General features: G+C 46.4%; 1 protein-coding gene across 4 annotated transcripts in view; it reads left to right on the top strand.

Annotated features, from left to right (window-relative positions):
* The window catches only part of ZNF385A (zinc finger protein 385A), a 354,552-nt gene extending 348,493 nt beyond the window's left edge, over nucleotides 1–6,059 (top strand). For all 4 annotated transcript variants that reach the window (XM_066584303.1, XM_066584302.1, XM_066584304.1 and 1 more), the window contains one exon: nucleotides 711–6,059. In XM_066584303.1, the coding sequence (XP_066440400.1) occupies nucleotides 711–938 (228 nt within the window). In that variant the 3' untranslated portion in view covers nucleotides 939–6,059. The remainder of the gene's footprint in view (nucleotides 1–710) is intronic.
* The last annotated feature ends 12,391 nt before the right edge of the window (nucleotides 6,060–18,450 follow it).

The raw sequence follows: 18,450 nt of genomic DNA, 5'->3' as shown, positions 1-18,450 counted from the left end.
TGCAAGTGCCTTAAAATTCATTGTAACTTTTTTCCCCATATGGAAGCACTCAATTATCCCGCAAGTCATGGTACTGCAGAGATTTTACCTGGGCTTGTTTCCTGATCTTGCACTTAATGGGTCCTCTTGTGGTTCGAGCTCTGGTCTTATATCAGAACTTGGGCCCCATAAGAGTACTTGGATCTTCTGGTATAGTAACTTTGTCCAATGAGGTCAAAGGCAACCATCTCACCCAACACCTGGTCTCTGTGCATGGATTCCATTCCAACCACATGTATAGCATCCAATGTAAGAAAAAAACAACCCAGCTATGATTAAGAATGCAAAAGCTGTCTATATGCATAAGCATTCCCAATTCTTTTTCTTATTACGCCAATGGAGATTTTAAATATGGATAAAGCTAATTATTTCACCGATTCCTGTCTGGATCCTTTTGCCTTACATTGGATAACTTAGTCCAATCCTGCGCATGATAATCATTAATGGCAGCTATTGCATTGCCCATAGAAGTGGTCATCTACATTCCCTAAATTCTTGAGTGACCTATACCCTGGCATTGTGTAGACAGTGTTATAGGGCACCTTATCAGTCTATCACTCTCTGTAAGTAGTAGCAGTAAATGGAAGTCTTTGCTGTAGACTTTTATCAATAGTTGCATCTGTTTAAAAAAAGTGTGTTTACACGACCCTTCTTTTGTTTTTCATTTTTAGACCAGTCTGGTGTTCCCCAAGGACTTTTCAAAAACATTATCTGCAGGTCTTCTTCCCAGTCCTCTGGCAGTTGCAATGGCAGCCGCTGCCGTGTCCTCTCCATTGAGCCTACGTCCAGCTGCCAATCCTCCTCTTCTACAAGCTCCCCCGTTGACCCACCACTTACTGCGACCAGCTCCTGGGCCCATCAGAACTGCACATGGGACTATCCTTTTCTCCCCTTATTGAGGAGAAGTTGTGTAACTTCACAATGCAACACTAATCCACTGGAACTTAAGCCTGCACAAGAAGAACCAAGACAGGATTTAACCAGCTGCCTCTTGCTCAGTATCTTCCCTTCCCTCCGAAATATATCGAAACTGGAACATTCTGCAAAATCATGGACACTGCTTTCCCAGGACACAAGCTGCAAAAGAGCCTCTGTGGAATTTCTGGAGGTTATGACTGACTGGGTTAAGAGCTGGCAACAGTGAATAAACCTGCCATTAGAAAGAGACAGGTGGCTCAGGGTCTATTTAGGGGACTGATGCTTGTGATATACTGTATGGATGCACAGCTGGGAATAGCAATAGTTTTGGCATTTTTTTTTGGTCCTTGGTGGATCAACCTAAAAAACTCAGTGGACTGTGACTGAGAGGAAACACTGGGTCCTATAAAAAGCTATTTCTGGAGTGTATGATGGGAATATTGATGCTGCTGTGTTTAAAGAAGCCCTTTCTTTTGCAAAAAGGAGGAAGTCAGTAATTACGTCTGACCGTCCATTTGCTTTTTTTAACTGCCTAATCTTCTCGTACACTTATGTTTCACTTTTTCCAGTTAGATGTCTTTTTTTTCCAATAACTTCAGGGAAAAGCATATGTTCTTGATTTACAATCACAAACTCACATTATGTTTTCACTACATGGATGAATTTTGGTGTATTCTAACCACTGGGGGAAAAAAAAATATCATCTATATACCGTAAATGTACACCAGTAGTGAGACTTTCCTATGCAGTTCCCACTTGGACCACAGGGTGTCTACACTGAAGAAATTAGCCATAAATCTGTATTTGTCCATCTCCGACATCTCAGTGGTGCAGTCTTTCCACATCAGAGATGGGTAACATGTTCTTGTCCAGTTGCATTGGAGTTGTGAGGCTCTTGTTGACCGGGGATTCTGGAAGATTACATTACCCACCAGCTGAAGAGCTACATGTTGCCTAAACCTGCTTTGAACTGTAAATGTTTCTTCTCTCTATTTCAATGTGCCCCCTATGGGGACCAGGCATAGCTAGAACAGTTTCTATATATATAGATACATTTTTGTTGTTCCTGAACTGTTTAACTATCAACCTTCAAAAAAATATGTCTAGTAGATTAAACCCGTTGTAGTTTGGAGCAATCAGCAAATTGAGTATGTTCACCAAATTAGAACATCTATAAGACTATGTTCACACTTTTTCCCCCCCACATTCGGGGTACACTTCATGATATTCTCCCAACATATACACTAAACCTGAATCCAACTGAAAGAAAATATATGATAGAATAGTTTTCCAATGTATATGCTGAACATAAGGACAAAATGAGGATGTGAATACTGTCTTAAGGTAGCCATAGATGTATATTGACTGTACCTCCCATTTCTGTAGGTCCAGACAATCATATTATGTGTATGGTAACCTCCCGAATTTTCCCTGATGGTAGATGTTGGGGAAATAAGAATGTTGGTTTTCAACTTCCCAATCCTTTTGTTCTTGGTAGATAAGCCATTGCCCAAAGTATCTAGCAGTGGCTTATTCCCCTCTTCCCACTCAGAGCACATGCACATTCGGACGAGTGTGCACAGGTATGGAGCTGTTGGGCGAGGTAGATGTCTGCTGAATGCTCGTTTGGCTGACAGCTCTCTAGTGTATATGAGCAGCCGCTGGCGTAACTATAGAGGGTACAGGGGATGCGGTTGCAGCCGGGCCCAGGAGCATTAGGGGGCCCATAAGTCCTCTCTTCTCCATATAGGGAGCCCACTACTATGAATAAAGCATTATAGTTGGGGGCCCTGTTACAGGCTTTGCATTGGGGTCCAGGAGCTTCAAGTTACGCCTCTGTAAGAGAAGTTGGGGGGGGGGGGGCCAAGATAAACTTTTGCTCCCAGGCCCATGAGCCTTTAGCTACACCCCTGTGGGCAGCCTTAGTGTTCAGGCAAGAAACAAACCATATGGATATTATAGAACGTGCAATAGCATTTTCCCACAGTTGGGAATCCTTCGGACCGTAACTCACTCATCTTACGTTTGCTTATGCCCCGCACAGCAGAACAACTCCTGCCTTATATTTTAGGTTGCAGAATGGAGCTAGGAACCTTGTGTTTTCACTGCCCAGTGCATTTGTTTCTAGAATAAGGTACATTAACCACTTTTGAAACTACTTGCACAAACTGTTTATCGTCTACGAAAGAGGCTTGTGTACTTTGACAATCGTTTTATTTATTTGATAGATGAATTCCTCCTAAAGACTATGCAATTGTTTTTGTGCTACATATGTATTTCCGTCTCCATAACTTGCATTTATGTATTCGTACTCCACGTCCCATCTGCTTGTGTGAGTGACTATAAGCAGCAGGAAATGTGGAAATGTGGCATTAGTCTTAAAAAAACAAAACCCTAAATGACATATATAATAAGCAAGCACGCAATTACTGTATAAGCTGCTCGTAAAGCAAGTAGTATTAAACAGACGTAGCAATAATCTAGGGACAAGAGGAAGCCATTGGATGACCATTGACCCACAGCCATTAAGAAGCCAAAGAGCTCACAGTTTCAGAACCATCACACAATCATAGTAACCCTCTGGAAAATGTATATAAATAAAATAGCTGTCTTAATAAATTCTAATTAGTTTACTTGTGTTCAACTCCTATTTTTGTTTTAGCAAGAAGCTCTGATCACGCTCATGCCTCTCCAAAGGGTTATCTGTACATGTATTCACCCATCCAACTTGCATGTAAATCACTTGTGACCTGAGTTCCAGAGTTGAATCTACTCTAATGGTGATGACAGACTTACCTTAGGACACTTGGGTTTTAAGAAGCCACTTGTGAGGAACTATTTTTAGTTGTCCGTAATCATTGATCTATGTAGGGTACCCCAAGACTGTAGCAACAATGGCTTTCTTTTGTGCACACCTTCTCTTTCTCTACCCTCGTGAAAGCTGAAGCCAGTAGTAATTTTAAAATAAAACCTTGGGTAAAAGCTAACATATTTTACAAAATTGACCCAACTTGGATAAAAATATCAAAATAGCTTTTTATGTCCCCCAAATGTTCATTTTTTAGTGGTGTCAGAACAGTAGAGTAGTTTTCCCTGTAGCATATGGGTACACAACCTGAAGCCCCCCGGCCACATGTGGCCCATGATACCATTTTGTGTGAACCGTCCTATTGGACACAGTAATGCTTATCTGTGTAGTTTCTGTGACAGAGAGAAGAGTTGCACATAGCCCGGGATGTACTAATGGTGCACTATGTAGCCATCTCTGAGATCCTCATATACCAGGACAACAGGGTCTATTGACCCATGTTGGGTGCTGCAGAATGGAGTGGGTTGACCATAGACTCTATCTGGAGAAATCGCAGTGGATCGGACGGGTCCTAGTGCCGGTGTGTAGGCTCTTGAATAAATTAAAAACAACTTATGTTATAGGGGAACAACAGAAAAAAAGGGGTGGAACAACCCCAAGAAGAGGTGGGCAGATCATTTTGCCTTTTCCTTAGTAGGGTTAAAGTTCTTATAACAGTTGCAGCCAACACAAGTAACATCTTAATCTACAAGGATAACGTATGTGACCAAGCCAATTAGTGGTTACAAGTTGGGTGTCGGTGCAGCTTGTTCAGAGAAGCACAGACACGTGGAACTATTATGGAACTATTATGCAGCATAAATAAGTGTTTCAGGGCTAGAACGCCCCCTTCCTCAGTATTTGCTGGAGACATGCTCGTATTTGTCTGTCAATCACTCGCTTTACTTCTGAAATTTTGAGTGACCATTCACCAGGTCCTTCATTGGCCTCTCCGCTGAAGGAGGACCTTGTGAGCGATTATAATAGAGGGGAACTATATTCTCTCAATAGGTAAGAACCTGCACCTATCAGACATTAATGGCATCTACTATTGATATGCCTAAATATCTAAGAAGGTAACACCTCTTGCAGTTTTATTGGGACTGTTTCCATGTGGCTACCGGCCCAGAAAAGGTTGTGCACACTTCCTGTAACAGGTCTTATTTTGGCAACCACTGACTTAGGGAGCAGCAGTTTCCAATATTTCCAATACTTGACTCACTTTAGGTCCATTTTGAAAAAGTGGTATATTCAGCTCTAAGATTTCCATTAAATAATATAATGATGTCATTATTGATGTAATGGGGTCATTTACAGCTTGTAGGTACAGTGCAAAAATATATGACGTGATTTCCTTAAATCTTTACTGATTTTTGTTTTCTCTTTGGAAGTACAATGGTTCCCAAACCAGAATGCAAGGTATGTACATTAGATACATAAGCACTGCAAATATACTATAAGCCATTTCTCATTAAAGGAAGCAGTTTTTTGGCTGCACCTCCTTCTAGAAATAATACTGTATAAGCTTATATACAAGGATAGAAGTGCACTTTTTACTCATACTATACATGTGGTGTCATTTTTACTTTTAGACTAGGTACCCGTCCATTTATGCCAAGACTACTGTCCCGATCACTTAACGTCTCGTCCAATTCGTATTATTTGAACTATTCCCTTATTTTTGCATGCGTCATCATCAGCAATAACGTACTATATATCCAGACCTGGTTTGCACTGTGTTCAGCTGTTGTAAATAACCCCTCCAATGTATGTCCTTGATCTCGCCATGTGTAATTTAGCACTTCACTGCTGAAATCATCCAGGGCATCTACAATACATGTCTTATTCTTGGCAGCATGGCGAGTAGCGTCGCTTGTCTATTCTGCCACGTGTTATTTGGCACCTGGGCACACACTGTTTTCATTGATGACCTAAGGAAGCTGTCGTGTGGGGCAGAAGCAAGAAGCATTGCTGTGGTGTGCATCCCGTTCAAAACGATCAACTTACTTAGCGATCCACAAAGATTCTTCTCCTATCCGAAAACTTTAATGGAGCCGCCAATGCAATAAAATATCTGTGCTGACCGGCACACGACGTCACTCAGGATCTATTAGTAATAATAGGGCAACCCTAACCATTGACCTACCTATAGTTGCACCCACAGTGCCCGTTTTGTGCCACACCGCAGGCTCCTGGCATCTCAGGCATCTTACTGACAAACCTGAATAAAACATGTCTTCCTTTTTGTAAACAATCTTGCCTCCTTTAATTCTTCTAAGACGCAAGTAACCAAGGCAGCAGTTGTTGCTATAATATTATGCAATGTTTGGTTGCTATGGTGGACACCTTACTGCAGCCGCCAAGTTCGTAGAGCAAGAAGCCCCCCAATGAGGAAAAGGGAGTATTAAACAGACTGTTTGGAAAGGAGTCCAACCATATTAAAACTTTTACGACCTGTGAGGTCACTCGCGCCATCATCCAGTACCTGTTGCAGTCATCTATTTTTCTTCTCTGCAGTTGTACAAAGAAATCTGCAAGCGCCTGGTTGGTAATTAAATGAGGTCTTATAGCTTTTCCTCAATATAAAATCAACTCCGGGTTAAGATTACAGCTTTCAGGCTTCAGTGTCAGAATAATCCCTTCTGGCAGTGAACGCCTTCTTATTGTGCTATTTGCAGCCAAATATTCACAACGATCCTCCAGACATTATCCAGAGCATGGGGTGTATTCATCAAGTCACACATGCAGAATAACAGAAATGTGGGGTTTTAGTGTCTTTATATAGTTGCACATTTTGAGCCAGTAAGAAAGACATAATTTCACAAATTTCTTTCTCCATTTTTCTAAAAAAAAAAACAATTAGAATGGATTATCTTTAATGCAAAGAGCTTAAAGCCAGCGTGCTTGGCTGCTCTCATACAGTAATTTCCATAGACCTTAAGGCAGTGCAGCATGCATGCTCAGCCTCTGTTTTGTAGCTGCTACCAGCCATGGGCACATTGGTGGTCTCGGAAAACCCTTCACCCAATAAGGGGGAATTCCAAAGGTGCAACCCATACGTATTAGGAATTTATAAAGTATCCATTGGTTACATCATAAGTATGAATGGTTGGATGAATACCCCTATGAAGCAAAACTTTTTGTAGAATAGATGTACTGTAGAATTACATAAATATCAGTTTCCCAATGTGATAATAATGTTATTTATGTCACTTCCTTCCAATAATAACTTGGAAGGATTTGTGGACCTGTCTGTAGACTACTAGCTGCTGCTTAAAGGGCCACTCTGGTGATTCATCATGTAGCTATATCCCCCATCAGGGACGTAGCTATAGGGGCTGCAGGGGTAGCAGTCGCTACAGGGCCTTGGAGCCTTAGGGGGGCTATAATACTGGGACGCCAGTATTATAAACAGCACATGGTAGATAGGGGTCCTGTTACAGATTTTGCATCAGGGCCCAAGAGCTTCTAGGTAGACCTCTGCCCCCCCAGTATATAGAAGTGAACTAGTGTTACTTTGGTTAGTTATTTCTTTTTCCTCAGATGGTCATTTGATCTCAATTCTGACAAGTTCAGGTCTATTTGGGGTTATGGATTAATTTTCTAGTCAATTTCTTCATTTGTGTGATGCTGTTGCATGGATCTATGACTGCAATTGCTTATAGGAGGATACATACACTCCCGTCACAGTTACCGATGATGATCACACAGTTCCTGTCACACAGTAATCATAGAGGAGATGACAGCTCCTGACTCCCTTTTTATGGTCTGTAGCTTATTTCTGGAAATATAGAAGGGAATGATAACAAAAGCCTAAACTAATGCTGGGCTGATGCATCATGGTATTTATTGAAAGAGAAAGTAAAAAATCTCACCATGAAGATGGTGTCTGAAAAGGATCAGACAAGGGGCTGTACTGCAAGGAGGTGACTGGAATACACAGAAGAGACCTTAAGAGTTTGACAGGCAATCAGGTAAGGAAGCAGGAATGGAAAAATATGTTTTAGCCGGATTGGCCCTTTAAAAGCCTTGTCTTATTTAGAAAACCCATTTTTTTTTATAATTCTGTTCAAGCTTCTCATCTCTGGTCCAGAATGAAGAAGGATTACAAATGGAGTCGCTTGCTCTGGAGGAGCTGTCCTGTCCTCCATTACACAGACAACTCATTGATGTGTATGGGCACTGTGTAATGCTTAAATTCTCCTGTGGAGGCACTGTAGGGAAAATGAACACTTACTGCCAGGTTTCTGCACAGATAACAGGTGATAACTGGAGATCCCAGCAGGGGGACATTGTGTGTTCACTCTGTTTATCTTCAAGTATTCTTCCAACGAGGACAACCTATTCACTCCTAATTGACTCCACACTACAGTCATACTATTAAACAAAAACTCCAGCACCACAATGAAATTGTATCCCTAACACATATCAAAATGCTTCACTTTTTCACCAAAGACAAATAAAACCTAACTTTCTGCCACCATTTTAATTATAAAAAAATATACTGGACTCTCACAGTGGGAATCAGCATCGTTGCTTCACACTTACCTGCAGCTCTGAGCAAATGTTCCTCTGAGGACATTAAAGGGGTATTCTCATCTCAAACATTTATTGCATATCCACATGATATGCCATAAATGACCAATAGATGCAGGTACCACTTCTGAGAGCCACACTGAAGCCAAAAACTGTCCTTTGTGGTCACGTCCCAGCTTGCCTCTGCTGCCTGAAGGGTGGCCAGGCTTACGGAAACAGTCATGCTGGATTTTTTTAAGCTGTTTCAATAACTCCCATAGAAGTGAATGGGAGATGCATAAACCGCATAGTATGATGAGCTACACTATTTCTGCATCTAAGAAGTTACAGAAGCAGCATAGCTCGCTGTACTACACTGTTTCCATGAGTCCTATTCACTTCTATGAGAGTTACAGAAATGGCATAGAAAGCCAGTTGATTGTTTCCATAAACCTGGCCACCAGTAGCTGTGGCATATGAATGGCTGAGATGGGAATAGTGTACCACTTTAAAGGGGCTATCTCAAAATTGACTTCTTTCACCCATAAAATAATAAAAATCTGATTAGTTGGGGTCTTACTGCTAAGACCCTCAATGATCTCATGAATGGAGTTCCTGTATCCCCTTCTCCTCCTCACTGCATGCTCACTGAACCCCCTCAGTGAGTAAGAGACTGAATAGGGCAGTTGTCATACATGCATAGTGCAGCTCCATTGATCTTTAGGGGGACTGCCGGAGATGGGCAGTTTCTAATAATTAGAGATGAGCGAACGCGTTCGTCCGAGCTTGATATTCGTGCGAATATTAGGGTGTTCGGGATGTTCGTTATTCGTAACGAACACCATGCGGTGTTCTGGTTACTTTCACTTCCTTCCCTGAGACGTTAGCGCGCTTTTCTGGCCAATTGAAAGACAGGGAAGGCATTACAACTTCCCCCTGCAACGTTTAAGCCCTATACCACCCCCCTGCTGTGAGTGGCTGGCGAGATCAGGTGTTCGCCTAATATAAAAGTCGGCCCCTCCCGCGGTTCGCCTCAGATGCGGTGTGAGTTAGATGAGGGACAGTGCTGTTTATACCGGAGCTGCTGTAGGGAAAGAATTGGTAGTTAGTGTAGGCTTCAAGACCCCCCAAAGGTCCTTATTAGGGCCACTGATAGCTGTGTGTTGGCTGCTGTTAGCAGTGGCATTTTTTTTTTTCTCAAAATCGCCTCTGCAGACCGTTGCACCTGGCATTAGGGACAGAAGTGCTGCATAGGCAGGGAGAGTGTTAGGAGTGAGTGTAGCCTTCAAGAACCTCAACGGTCCTTTCTAGGGCCATATTTATCCGTGTGCAGTACTGTCCAGGCTGCTGTTAGCTGTGCTGCATTTTTTTTGGGCTTCTCAAAATCGCCTCTGCAGAGCATTCCACCCTCCATTGATACTGCAGGGAAAGAATTGTATAGGCAGGGCCACAACACAGTTATTATTCATAGAATATACGCAGTGCTGCCTGTTGGTGGGAAAAAACTGAAAACAAATCTATTTGTCCAGCCTGTGTCCGTCCTTACGCCTGTGGACACGTGTGAGCTGCGTGAAAAACATTGCTAAATCATACGCACCCAGCTACGCTTTACTGCTGGCTTCGCCATTTGCTTTCCTTAATTGGGAAAAAAAATACCTGCTCTGCCAGAGTTATAATAACTCTGCTACCCTCACGTTCTGTGACACATAAGCAGGGACACAGCACAGTTATTAAACTTCTCATGTTCATTGAATATACGCAGTGCTGCCTTTTGGTGGGAAAAAACTGAAAACAAATCTATTTGTCCAGCCTCTGTCCGTCCTTACGCCTGTGGACACGTGTGAGCTGCGTGAAAAACATTGCTAAATCATACGCACCCAGCTACGCTTCACTGCTGGCTTCGCCATTTGCTTTCCTTAATTGGGAAAAAAAATACCTGCTCTGCCAGAGTTATAATAACTCTGCTACCCTCACGTTCTGTGACACATAAGCAGGGACACAGCACAGTTATTAAACTTCTCATGTTCATTGAATATACGCAGTGCTGCCTGTTTGTGGGAAAAAACTGAAAACAAATCTATTTGTCCAGCCTCTGTCCGTCCTAACGCCTGTGGACACGTGTGAGCTGCGTGAAAAACATTGCTAAATCATACGCACCCAGCTACGCTTTACTGCTGGCTTCGCCATTTGCTTTCCTTAATTGGGAAAAAAAATACCTGCTCTGCCAGAGTTATAATAACTCTGCTACCCTCACGTTCTGTGACACATAAGCAGGGACACAGCACAGTTATTAAACTTCTCATGTTCATTGAATATACGCAGTGCTGCCTTTTGGTGGGAAAAAACTGAAAACAAATCTATTTGTCCAGCCTCTGTCCGTCCTTACGCCTGTGGACACGTGTGAGCTGCGTGAAAAACATTGCTAAATCATACGCACCCAGCTACGCTTTACTGCTGGCTTCGCCATTTGCTTTCCTTAATTGGGAAAAAAAATACCTGCTCTGCCAGAGTTATAATAACTCTGCTACCCTCACGTTCTGTGACACATAAGCAGGGACACAGCACAGTTATTAAACTTCTCATGTTCATTGAATATACGCAGTGCTGCCTTTTGGTGGGAAAAAACTGAAAACAAATCTATTTGTCCAGCCTCTGTCCGTCCTTACGCCTGTGGACACGTGTGAGCTGCGTGAAAAACATTGCTAAATCATACGCACCCAGCTACGCTTCACTGCTGGCTTCGCCATTTGCTTTCCTTAATTGGGAAAAAAAATACCTGCTCTGCCAGAGTTATAATAACTCTGCTACCCTCACGTTCTGTGACACATAAGCAGGGACACAGCACAGTTATTAAACTTCTCATGTTCATTGAATATACGCAGTGCTGCCTGTTTGTGGGAAAAAACTGAAAACAAATCTATTTGTCCAGCCTCTGTCCGTCCTAACGCCTGTGGACACGTGTGAGCTGCGTGAAAAACATTGCTAAATCATACGCACCCAGCTACGCTTTACTGCTGGCTTCGCCATTTGCTTTCCTTAATTGGGAAAAAAAATACCTGCTCTGCCAGAGTTATAATAACTCTGCTACCCTCACGTTCTGTGACACATAAGCAGGGACACAGCACAGTTATTAAACTTCTCATGTTCATTGAATATACGCAGTGCTGCCTGTTTGTGGGAAAAAACTGAAAACAAATCTATTTGTCCAGCCTCTGTCCGTCCTAACGCCTGTGGACACGTGTGAGCTGCGTGAAAAACATTGCTAAATCATACGCACCCAGCTACGCTTTACTGCTGGCTTCGCCATTTGCTTTCCTTAATTGGGAAAAAAAATACCTGCTCTGCCAGAGTTATAATAACTCTGCTACCCTCACGTTCTGTGACACATAAGCAGGGACACAGCACAGTTATTAAACTTCTCATGTTCATTGAATATACGCAGTGCTGCCTGTTTGTGGGAAAAAACTGAAAACAAATCTATTTGTCCAGCCTCTGTCCGTCCTTACGCCTGTGGACACGTGTGAGCTGCGTGAAAAACATTGCTAAATCATACGCACCCAGCTACGCTTTACTGCTGGCTTCGCCATTTGCTTTCCTTAATTGGGAAAAAAAATACCTGCTCTGCCAGAGTTATAATAACTCTGCTACCCTCACGTTCTGTGACACATAAGCAGGGACACAGCACAGTTATTAAACTTCTCATGTTCATTGAATATACGCAGTGCTGCCTGTTTGTGGGAAAAAACTGAAAACAAATCTATTTGTCCAGCCTCTGTCCGTCCTAACGCCTGTGGACACGTGTGAGCTGCGTGAAAAACATTGCTAAATCATACGCACCCAGCTACGCTTTACTGCTGGCTTCGCCATTTGCTTTCCTTAATTGGGAAAAAAAATACCTGCTCTGCCAGAGTTATAATAACTCTGCTACCCTCACGTTCTGTGACACATAAGCAGGGACACAGCACAGTTATTAAACTTCTCATGTTCATTGAATATACGCAGTGCTGCCTGTTTGTGGGAAAAAACTGAAAACAAATCTATTTGTCCAGCCTCTGTCCGTCCTAACGCCTGTGGACACGTGTGAGCTGCGTGAAAAACATTGCTAAATCATACGCACCCAGCTACGCTTTACTGCTGGCTTCGCCATTTGCTTTCCTTAATTGGGAAAAAAAATACCTGCTCTGCCAGAGTTATAATAACTCTGCTACCCTCACGTTCTGTGACACATAAGCAGGGACACAGCACAGTTATTAAACTTCTCATGTTCATTGAATATACGCAGTGCTGCCTTTTGGTGGGAAAAAACTGAAAACAAATCTATTTGTCCAGCCTCTGTCCGTCCTTACGCCTGTGGAGACGTGTGAGCTGCGTGAAAAACATTGGTAAATCATACGCACCCAGCTACGCTTTACTGCTGGCTTCGCCATTTGCTTTCCTTAATTGGGAAAAAAAATACCTGCTCTGCCAGAGTTATAATAACTCTGCTACCCTCACGTTCTGTGACACATAAGCAGGGACACAGCACAGTTATTAAACTTCTCATGTTCATTGAATATACGCAGTGCTGCCTGTTTGTGGGAAAAAACTGAAAACAAATCTATTTGTCCAGCCTCTGTCCGTCCTAACGCCTGTGGACACGTGTGAGCTGTGTGAAAAACATTGCTAAATCATACGCACCCAGCTACGCTTTACTGCTGGCTTCGCCATTTGCTTTCCTTAATTGGGGAAAAAAATACCTGCTCTGCCAGAGTTATAATAACTCTGCTACCCTCACGTTCTGTGACACATAAGCAGGGACACAGCACAGTTATTAAACTTAGATTATTCATTCACTAGAGGCAGTGGGGCCTTTTCGTTTTCCCAAAAGGGCAAAAATTATATTTGGCCTGCAGTCTTGCGCCAATTTATTTCCTGCCTGTTAAATCAAATCACTGGTAATACAGCATGCTGAGGGGTAGGGGTAGGCCTAGAGGACGTGGACGCGGCCGAGGACGCGGAGGGCCAAGTCAGGGTGTGGGCACAGCCTGAGCTCCTGATCCCGGTGTGTCGCAGCCGACTGCTGCGCGATTAGGAGAGAGGCACGTTTCTGGCGTCCCCACATTCATCGCCCAATTAATGGGTCCACGCGGGAGACGGTTATTAGAAAATGAGCAGTGTGAGCAGGTCCTGTCCTGGATGGCAGAAAGTGCTTCGAGCAACCTATCGTCAACACGCAGTTCTGCGCCGTCCACTGCTGCAAATCCGAATCCTCTGTCTGCTGCTCCTCCTTCCTCCCAGCCTCCTCACTCCACTACAATGACACCTGCTCAGGAGCGGGAACACTCCCAGGAACTGTTCTCGGGCCCCTGCTTAGATTGGGCAGCAGCGGTTCCTCTCCCACCAGAGGAGTTTATAGTCACTGATGCCCAACCATTCGAAAGTTCCCGGGGTCCGGGGGATGAGGCTGAGGACTTCCGCCAACTGTCTCAACAACTTTCTGTGGGTGAGGAGGACGATGACGATCATACACAGTTGTCTTGCAGTGAGGTAGTAGTAAGGGCAGTAAGTCCGAGGGAGCAGCGCACAGAGGATTCGGAGGAAGAGCAGCAGGACGATGAGGTGACTGACCCCACCTGGTGTGCAACGCTTACTCAGGAGGACAGGTCTTCAGAGGGGGAGTCAAGGGCATCAGCAGGGCAGCTTGCAAGAGGCAGTGCGGTGGCCAGGGCCAGGGGTAGAGGCAGGGCCAGACCGAATAATCCACCAAGTGTTTCCCAAAGCGCCCCCTCGCGCCATGCCACCCTGCAGAGGCCGAGGTGCTCTAAGGTCTGGCAGTTTTTCACAGAGACGCCTGACGACCGACGAACAGTGGTGTGCAACCTTTGTTGCGCAAAGCTCAGCCGGGGAGCCAACACCAACAGCCTCACCACCACCACCATGCGCAGGCATATGATGGCCAAGCACCCCACAAGGTGGGACGAAGGCCGTTCACCGCCTCCGGTTTGCACCCCTGCCTCTCCCCCTGTGCCCCAACCTGCCACTGAGATGCAACCCCCCTCTCAGGACACAGGCACGACCGTCTCCTGGCCTGCACCCACACCCTCACCTCCGCTGTCCTCGGCCCCATCCACCAATGTCTCGCACCACACAGTCCAGCCGTCGCTAGCGCAACTGTTGGAGCGCAAGCGCAAGTATGCCGCCACGCACCCGCACGCTCAAACGTTAACCGTCCGCATCGCAAAATTCATCAGCCTTGAGATGCTGCCGTATAGGGTTGTGGAAACGGAGTCCTTCAAAAGTATCATGGAGGCGGCGGCCCCGCGCTACTCAGTTCCCAGTCGCCACTACTTTTCCCGATGTGCCGTCCCAGCCCTGCACGACCACGTCTCCCGCAACATTGTACGCGCCCTCACCAACGCGGTTACTGCCACGGTCCACTTAACTACGGACACGTGGACAAGCACAGGCGGGCAGGGCCACTACATCTCCCTGACGGCACATTGGGTGAATTTAGTGGAGGCTGGGACAGAGTCAGAGCCTGGGACCGCTCACGTCCTACCCACCCCCAGAATTGCGGGCCCCAGCTCGGTGGTGGTATCTGCGGAGGTGTATGCTTCCTCCACTAAAGCACCCTCCTCCTCCTCCTCCTCCTCCTCTGTCTCGCAATCAAGATGTGTTAGCAGCAGCATGTCGCCAGCAGTCGGTGTCGCGCGGTGTGGCAGCACAGCGGTGGGCAAGCGTCAGCAGGCCGTGCTGAAACTACTCAGCTTAGGCGATAAGAGGCACACGGCCCACGAACTGCTGCAGGGTCTGACACAGCAGACCGACCGCTGGCTTGCGCCGCTGAGCCTCCAACCGGGCATGGTCGTGTGTGACAACGGCCGTAACCTGGTGGCGGCTCTGCAGCTTGGCAGCCTCACGCACGTGCCATGCCTGGCCCACGTCTTTAATTTGGTGGTTCAGCGGTTTCTGAAAAGCTACCCACGCTTGTCAGACCTGCTCGTAAAGGCGCGCCGGCTCTGCGCACATTTCCGCAAGTCCCACACGGACGCTGCCACCCTGCGCACCCTGCAACATCACTTTAAGCTGCCAGTGCACCGACTGCTGTGCGACGTGCCCACACGGTGGAACTCTACGCTCCACATGTTGGCCAGGCTCTATGAACAACGTAGAGCTATAGTCGAATACCAACTCCAACATGGGCGGCGCAGTGGGAGTCAGCCTCCTCAATTCCTTTCAGAAGAGTGGGCCTGGTTGGCAGACATCTGCCATGTCCTTGGTAATTTTGAGGAGTCTACCCAGGTGGTGAGCGGCGATGCTACAATCATTAGCGTCACCATTCCTCTGCTATGCATCTTGAGACATTCCCTGCAAACCATAAAGGCAGCTGCTTTGCGCTCGGAAACGGGGGCGGGGGAAGACAGTATGCCGCTGGATAGTCAGGGCACCCTCCTGTCTATTTCTCAGCGCGTACAGGAGGAGGAGGAGGAGCATGAGGAGGATGAGGAGGAGGGGGAAGAGACAGCTTGGCCCGCTGCTGACGGTACACCGGCTGATTGCCTGTCATCCTTTCAGCGTGTATGGCCTGAGGAGGAGGAGGAGGAGGAGGAGGAGGAGGAGGATCCTGAAAGTGATCTTCCTAGTGAGGACAGCCATGTGTTGCGTACTGGTACCCTGGCACACATGGCTGACTTCATGTTAGGATGCCTTTCTCGTGACCCTCGCGTTGCACGCATTCTGGCCACGACGGATTACTGGGTGTACACACTGCTCGATCCACGGTATAAGGAGAACCTGCCCACTCTGATTCCCGAAGAGGAAAGGGGTTCGAGAGTGTTGCTATACCACAGGACCCTTGCGGACAAGCTGATGGTAAAATTCCCAGCCGACAGCGCTAGTGGCAGAAGGCGCAGTTCCGAGGGCCATGTTGCAGGGGATGTGCGTAGATCGAGCAGCATGTACATCCCAGGCAGTGCAACAGTCTTTAAGGGCCTGGCCAGCTTTATGGCTCCCCACCAAGACTGTGTCACCGCTCCCCAGTCACGGCTGAGTCGGCGGGAGCACTGCAAAAGGATGGTGAGGGAGTACGTAGCGGATCGCACGACCATCCTTGGTGACGCCTCTGCCCCCTACAACTACTGGGTGTCGAAGCTGGACACGTGGCCTGAACTAGCCCTGTATGCCCTTGAGGTGCTTGCTTGTCCTGCGGCTAGCGTCTTGTCGGAGAGGGTGTTTAGTGCGGCTGGGGGAATCATCACAGATAAGCGTAGCCGCTTGTCAACCGACAGTGCCGACAGGCTAACACTCATCAAGATGAACAAAGGCTGGATTTCCCCAGACTTCTGTTCTCCACCAGCGGACAGCAGCGATACCTAAGCAATACGTAGGCTGCACCCGCGGATGGAAGCTACGTTCTCTCTCACCATCCAAAACGGGGACATTTCTGCTTCATCAATCTGTGTCTAATATTCCTCCTCCTCCTCCTCCTGCTCCTCCTCCTGAAACCTCACGTAATCACGCTGAACGGGCAATTTTTCTTAGGGCCACAAGGCTCACTCAAATAATTTTTCAGAACAATTTTTATAAGTTTCAATTAGCTTAAAAGCGTTGGAACTTTAACTTGAACCAATTTTTACTGCTGCTTCGGAATTGTTACTGGGGCCTGTCTTGAGTGCTACTATTGCTTACATGGAACGAAGACTGCGCTCCCGCTATACTGCTGCTTCAGAATTGTTACTGGGGCCTGTCTTGAGTGCTACTATTGCTTACATGGAACGAAGACTGCGCTCCCGCTATACTGCTGCTTCAGAATTGTTACTGGGGCCTGTCTTGAGTGCTACTATTGCTTACATGGAACGAAGACTGCGCTCCCGCTATACTGCTGCTTCAGAATTGTTACTGGGGCCTGTCTTGAGTGCTACTATTGCTTACATGGAACGAAGACTGCGCTCCCGCTATACTGCTGCTTCAGAATTGTTACTGGGGCCTGTCTTGAGTGCTACTATTGCTTACATGGAACGAAGACTGCGCTCCCGCTATACTGCTGCTTCAGAATTGTTACTGGGGCCTGTCTTGAGTGCTACTATTGCTTACATGGAACGAAGACTGCGCTCCCGCTATACTGCTGCTTCAGAATTGTTACTGGGGCCTGTCTTGAGTGCTACTATTGCTTACATGGAACGAAGACTGCGCTCCCACTATACTGCTGCTTCAGAATTGTTACTGGGGCCTGTCTTGAGTGCTACTATTGCTTACATGGAACGGACACGTGGAGAGGACACGTAGTGCCTCAAAAACATCCCCCTCCTCCTCCAACAGGGAAAACATTGTTGGCAAATGCCTTTGCATTGGTTCGTCTGGTGGCAGTCCAAGAATTTCACCTTTACCGACACTACAAGAGAGCCCCCCCACCATCCCCCCGCCACGGCCCACTTAATCCTGGCCACATTCCGAAAATCAACAAAATACAACCGTGGTACTAGGTCCGCAGTCACCACCACATTACCACCAACGCGGTTACTGTTAAGGTGCATATAACCACGGACACGTGGAGAGGACACGTAGTGCCTCAAAAACATCCCCCTCCTCCTCCAACAGGGAAAACATTGTTGGCAAATGCCTTTGCATTGGTTCGTCTGGTGGCAGTCCAAGAATTTCACCTTTACCGACACTACAAGAGAGCCCCCCCACCATCCCCCCGCCACGGCCCACTTAATCCTGGCCACATTCCGAAAACCAACAAAATACAACCGTGGTACTAGGTCCGCAGTCACCACCACATTACCACCAACGCGGTTACTGTTAAGGTGCATATAACCAGTCTGACTGGGGCATGCAGACACCTTGACAGAATGAATAGTGTGTGGCACATAGGTTCCCCATTGCTATGCCCACGTGTGCAGCTCCTGATGGCGATGGCACAGGATTGTATTTCTCATTGCTTCTGTACAGCATTGTGGGCTATCGCCCCGCCCCTATTAAAGAGGGTCGCTACCTAGCCGTGCCAACCCTGTGCAGTGTGTGCCTGCGGTCCCTCGTCGTGGCAGACGCACTTCTAAATAGACATGAGGGTGGTGTGGCATGAGGGCAGCTGAAGGCTGCGCAGGGACAGTTTGGTGTGCGCTGTGGGGGGGAGGGGGTGCGGTTGGGCA

Source organism: Eleutherodactylus coqui, chromosome 1 (genome assembly GCF_035609145.1).
Source record: "Eleutherodactylus coqui strain aEleCoq1 chromosome 1, aEleCoq1.hap1, whole genome shotgun sequence".
Lineage (NCBI taxonomy): Eukaryota > Metazoa > Chordata > Amphibia > Anura > Eleutherodactylidae > Eleutherodactylus > Eleutherodactylus coqui.
This window is presented reverse-complemented; position numbering and strand designations above follow the sequence as displayed.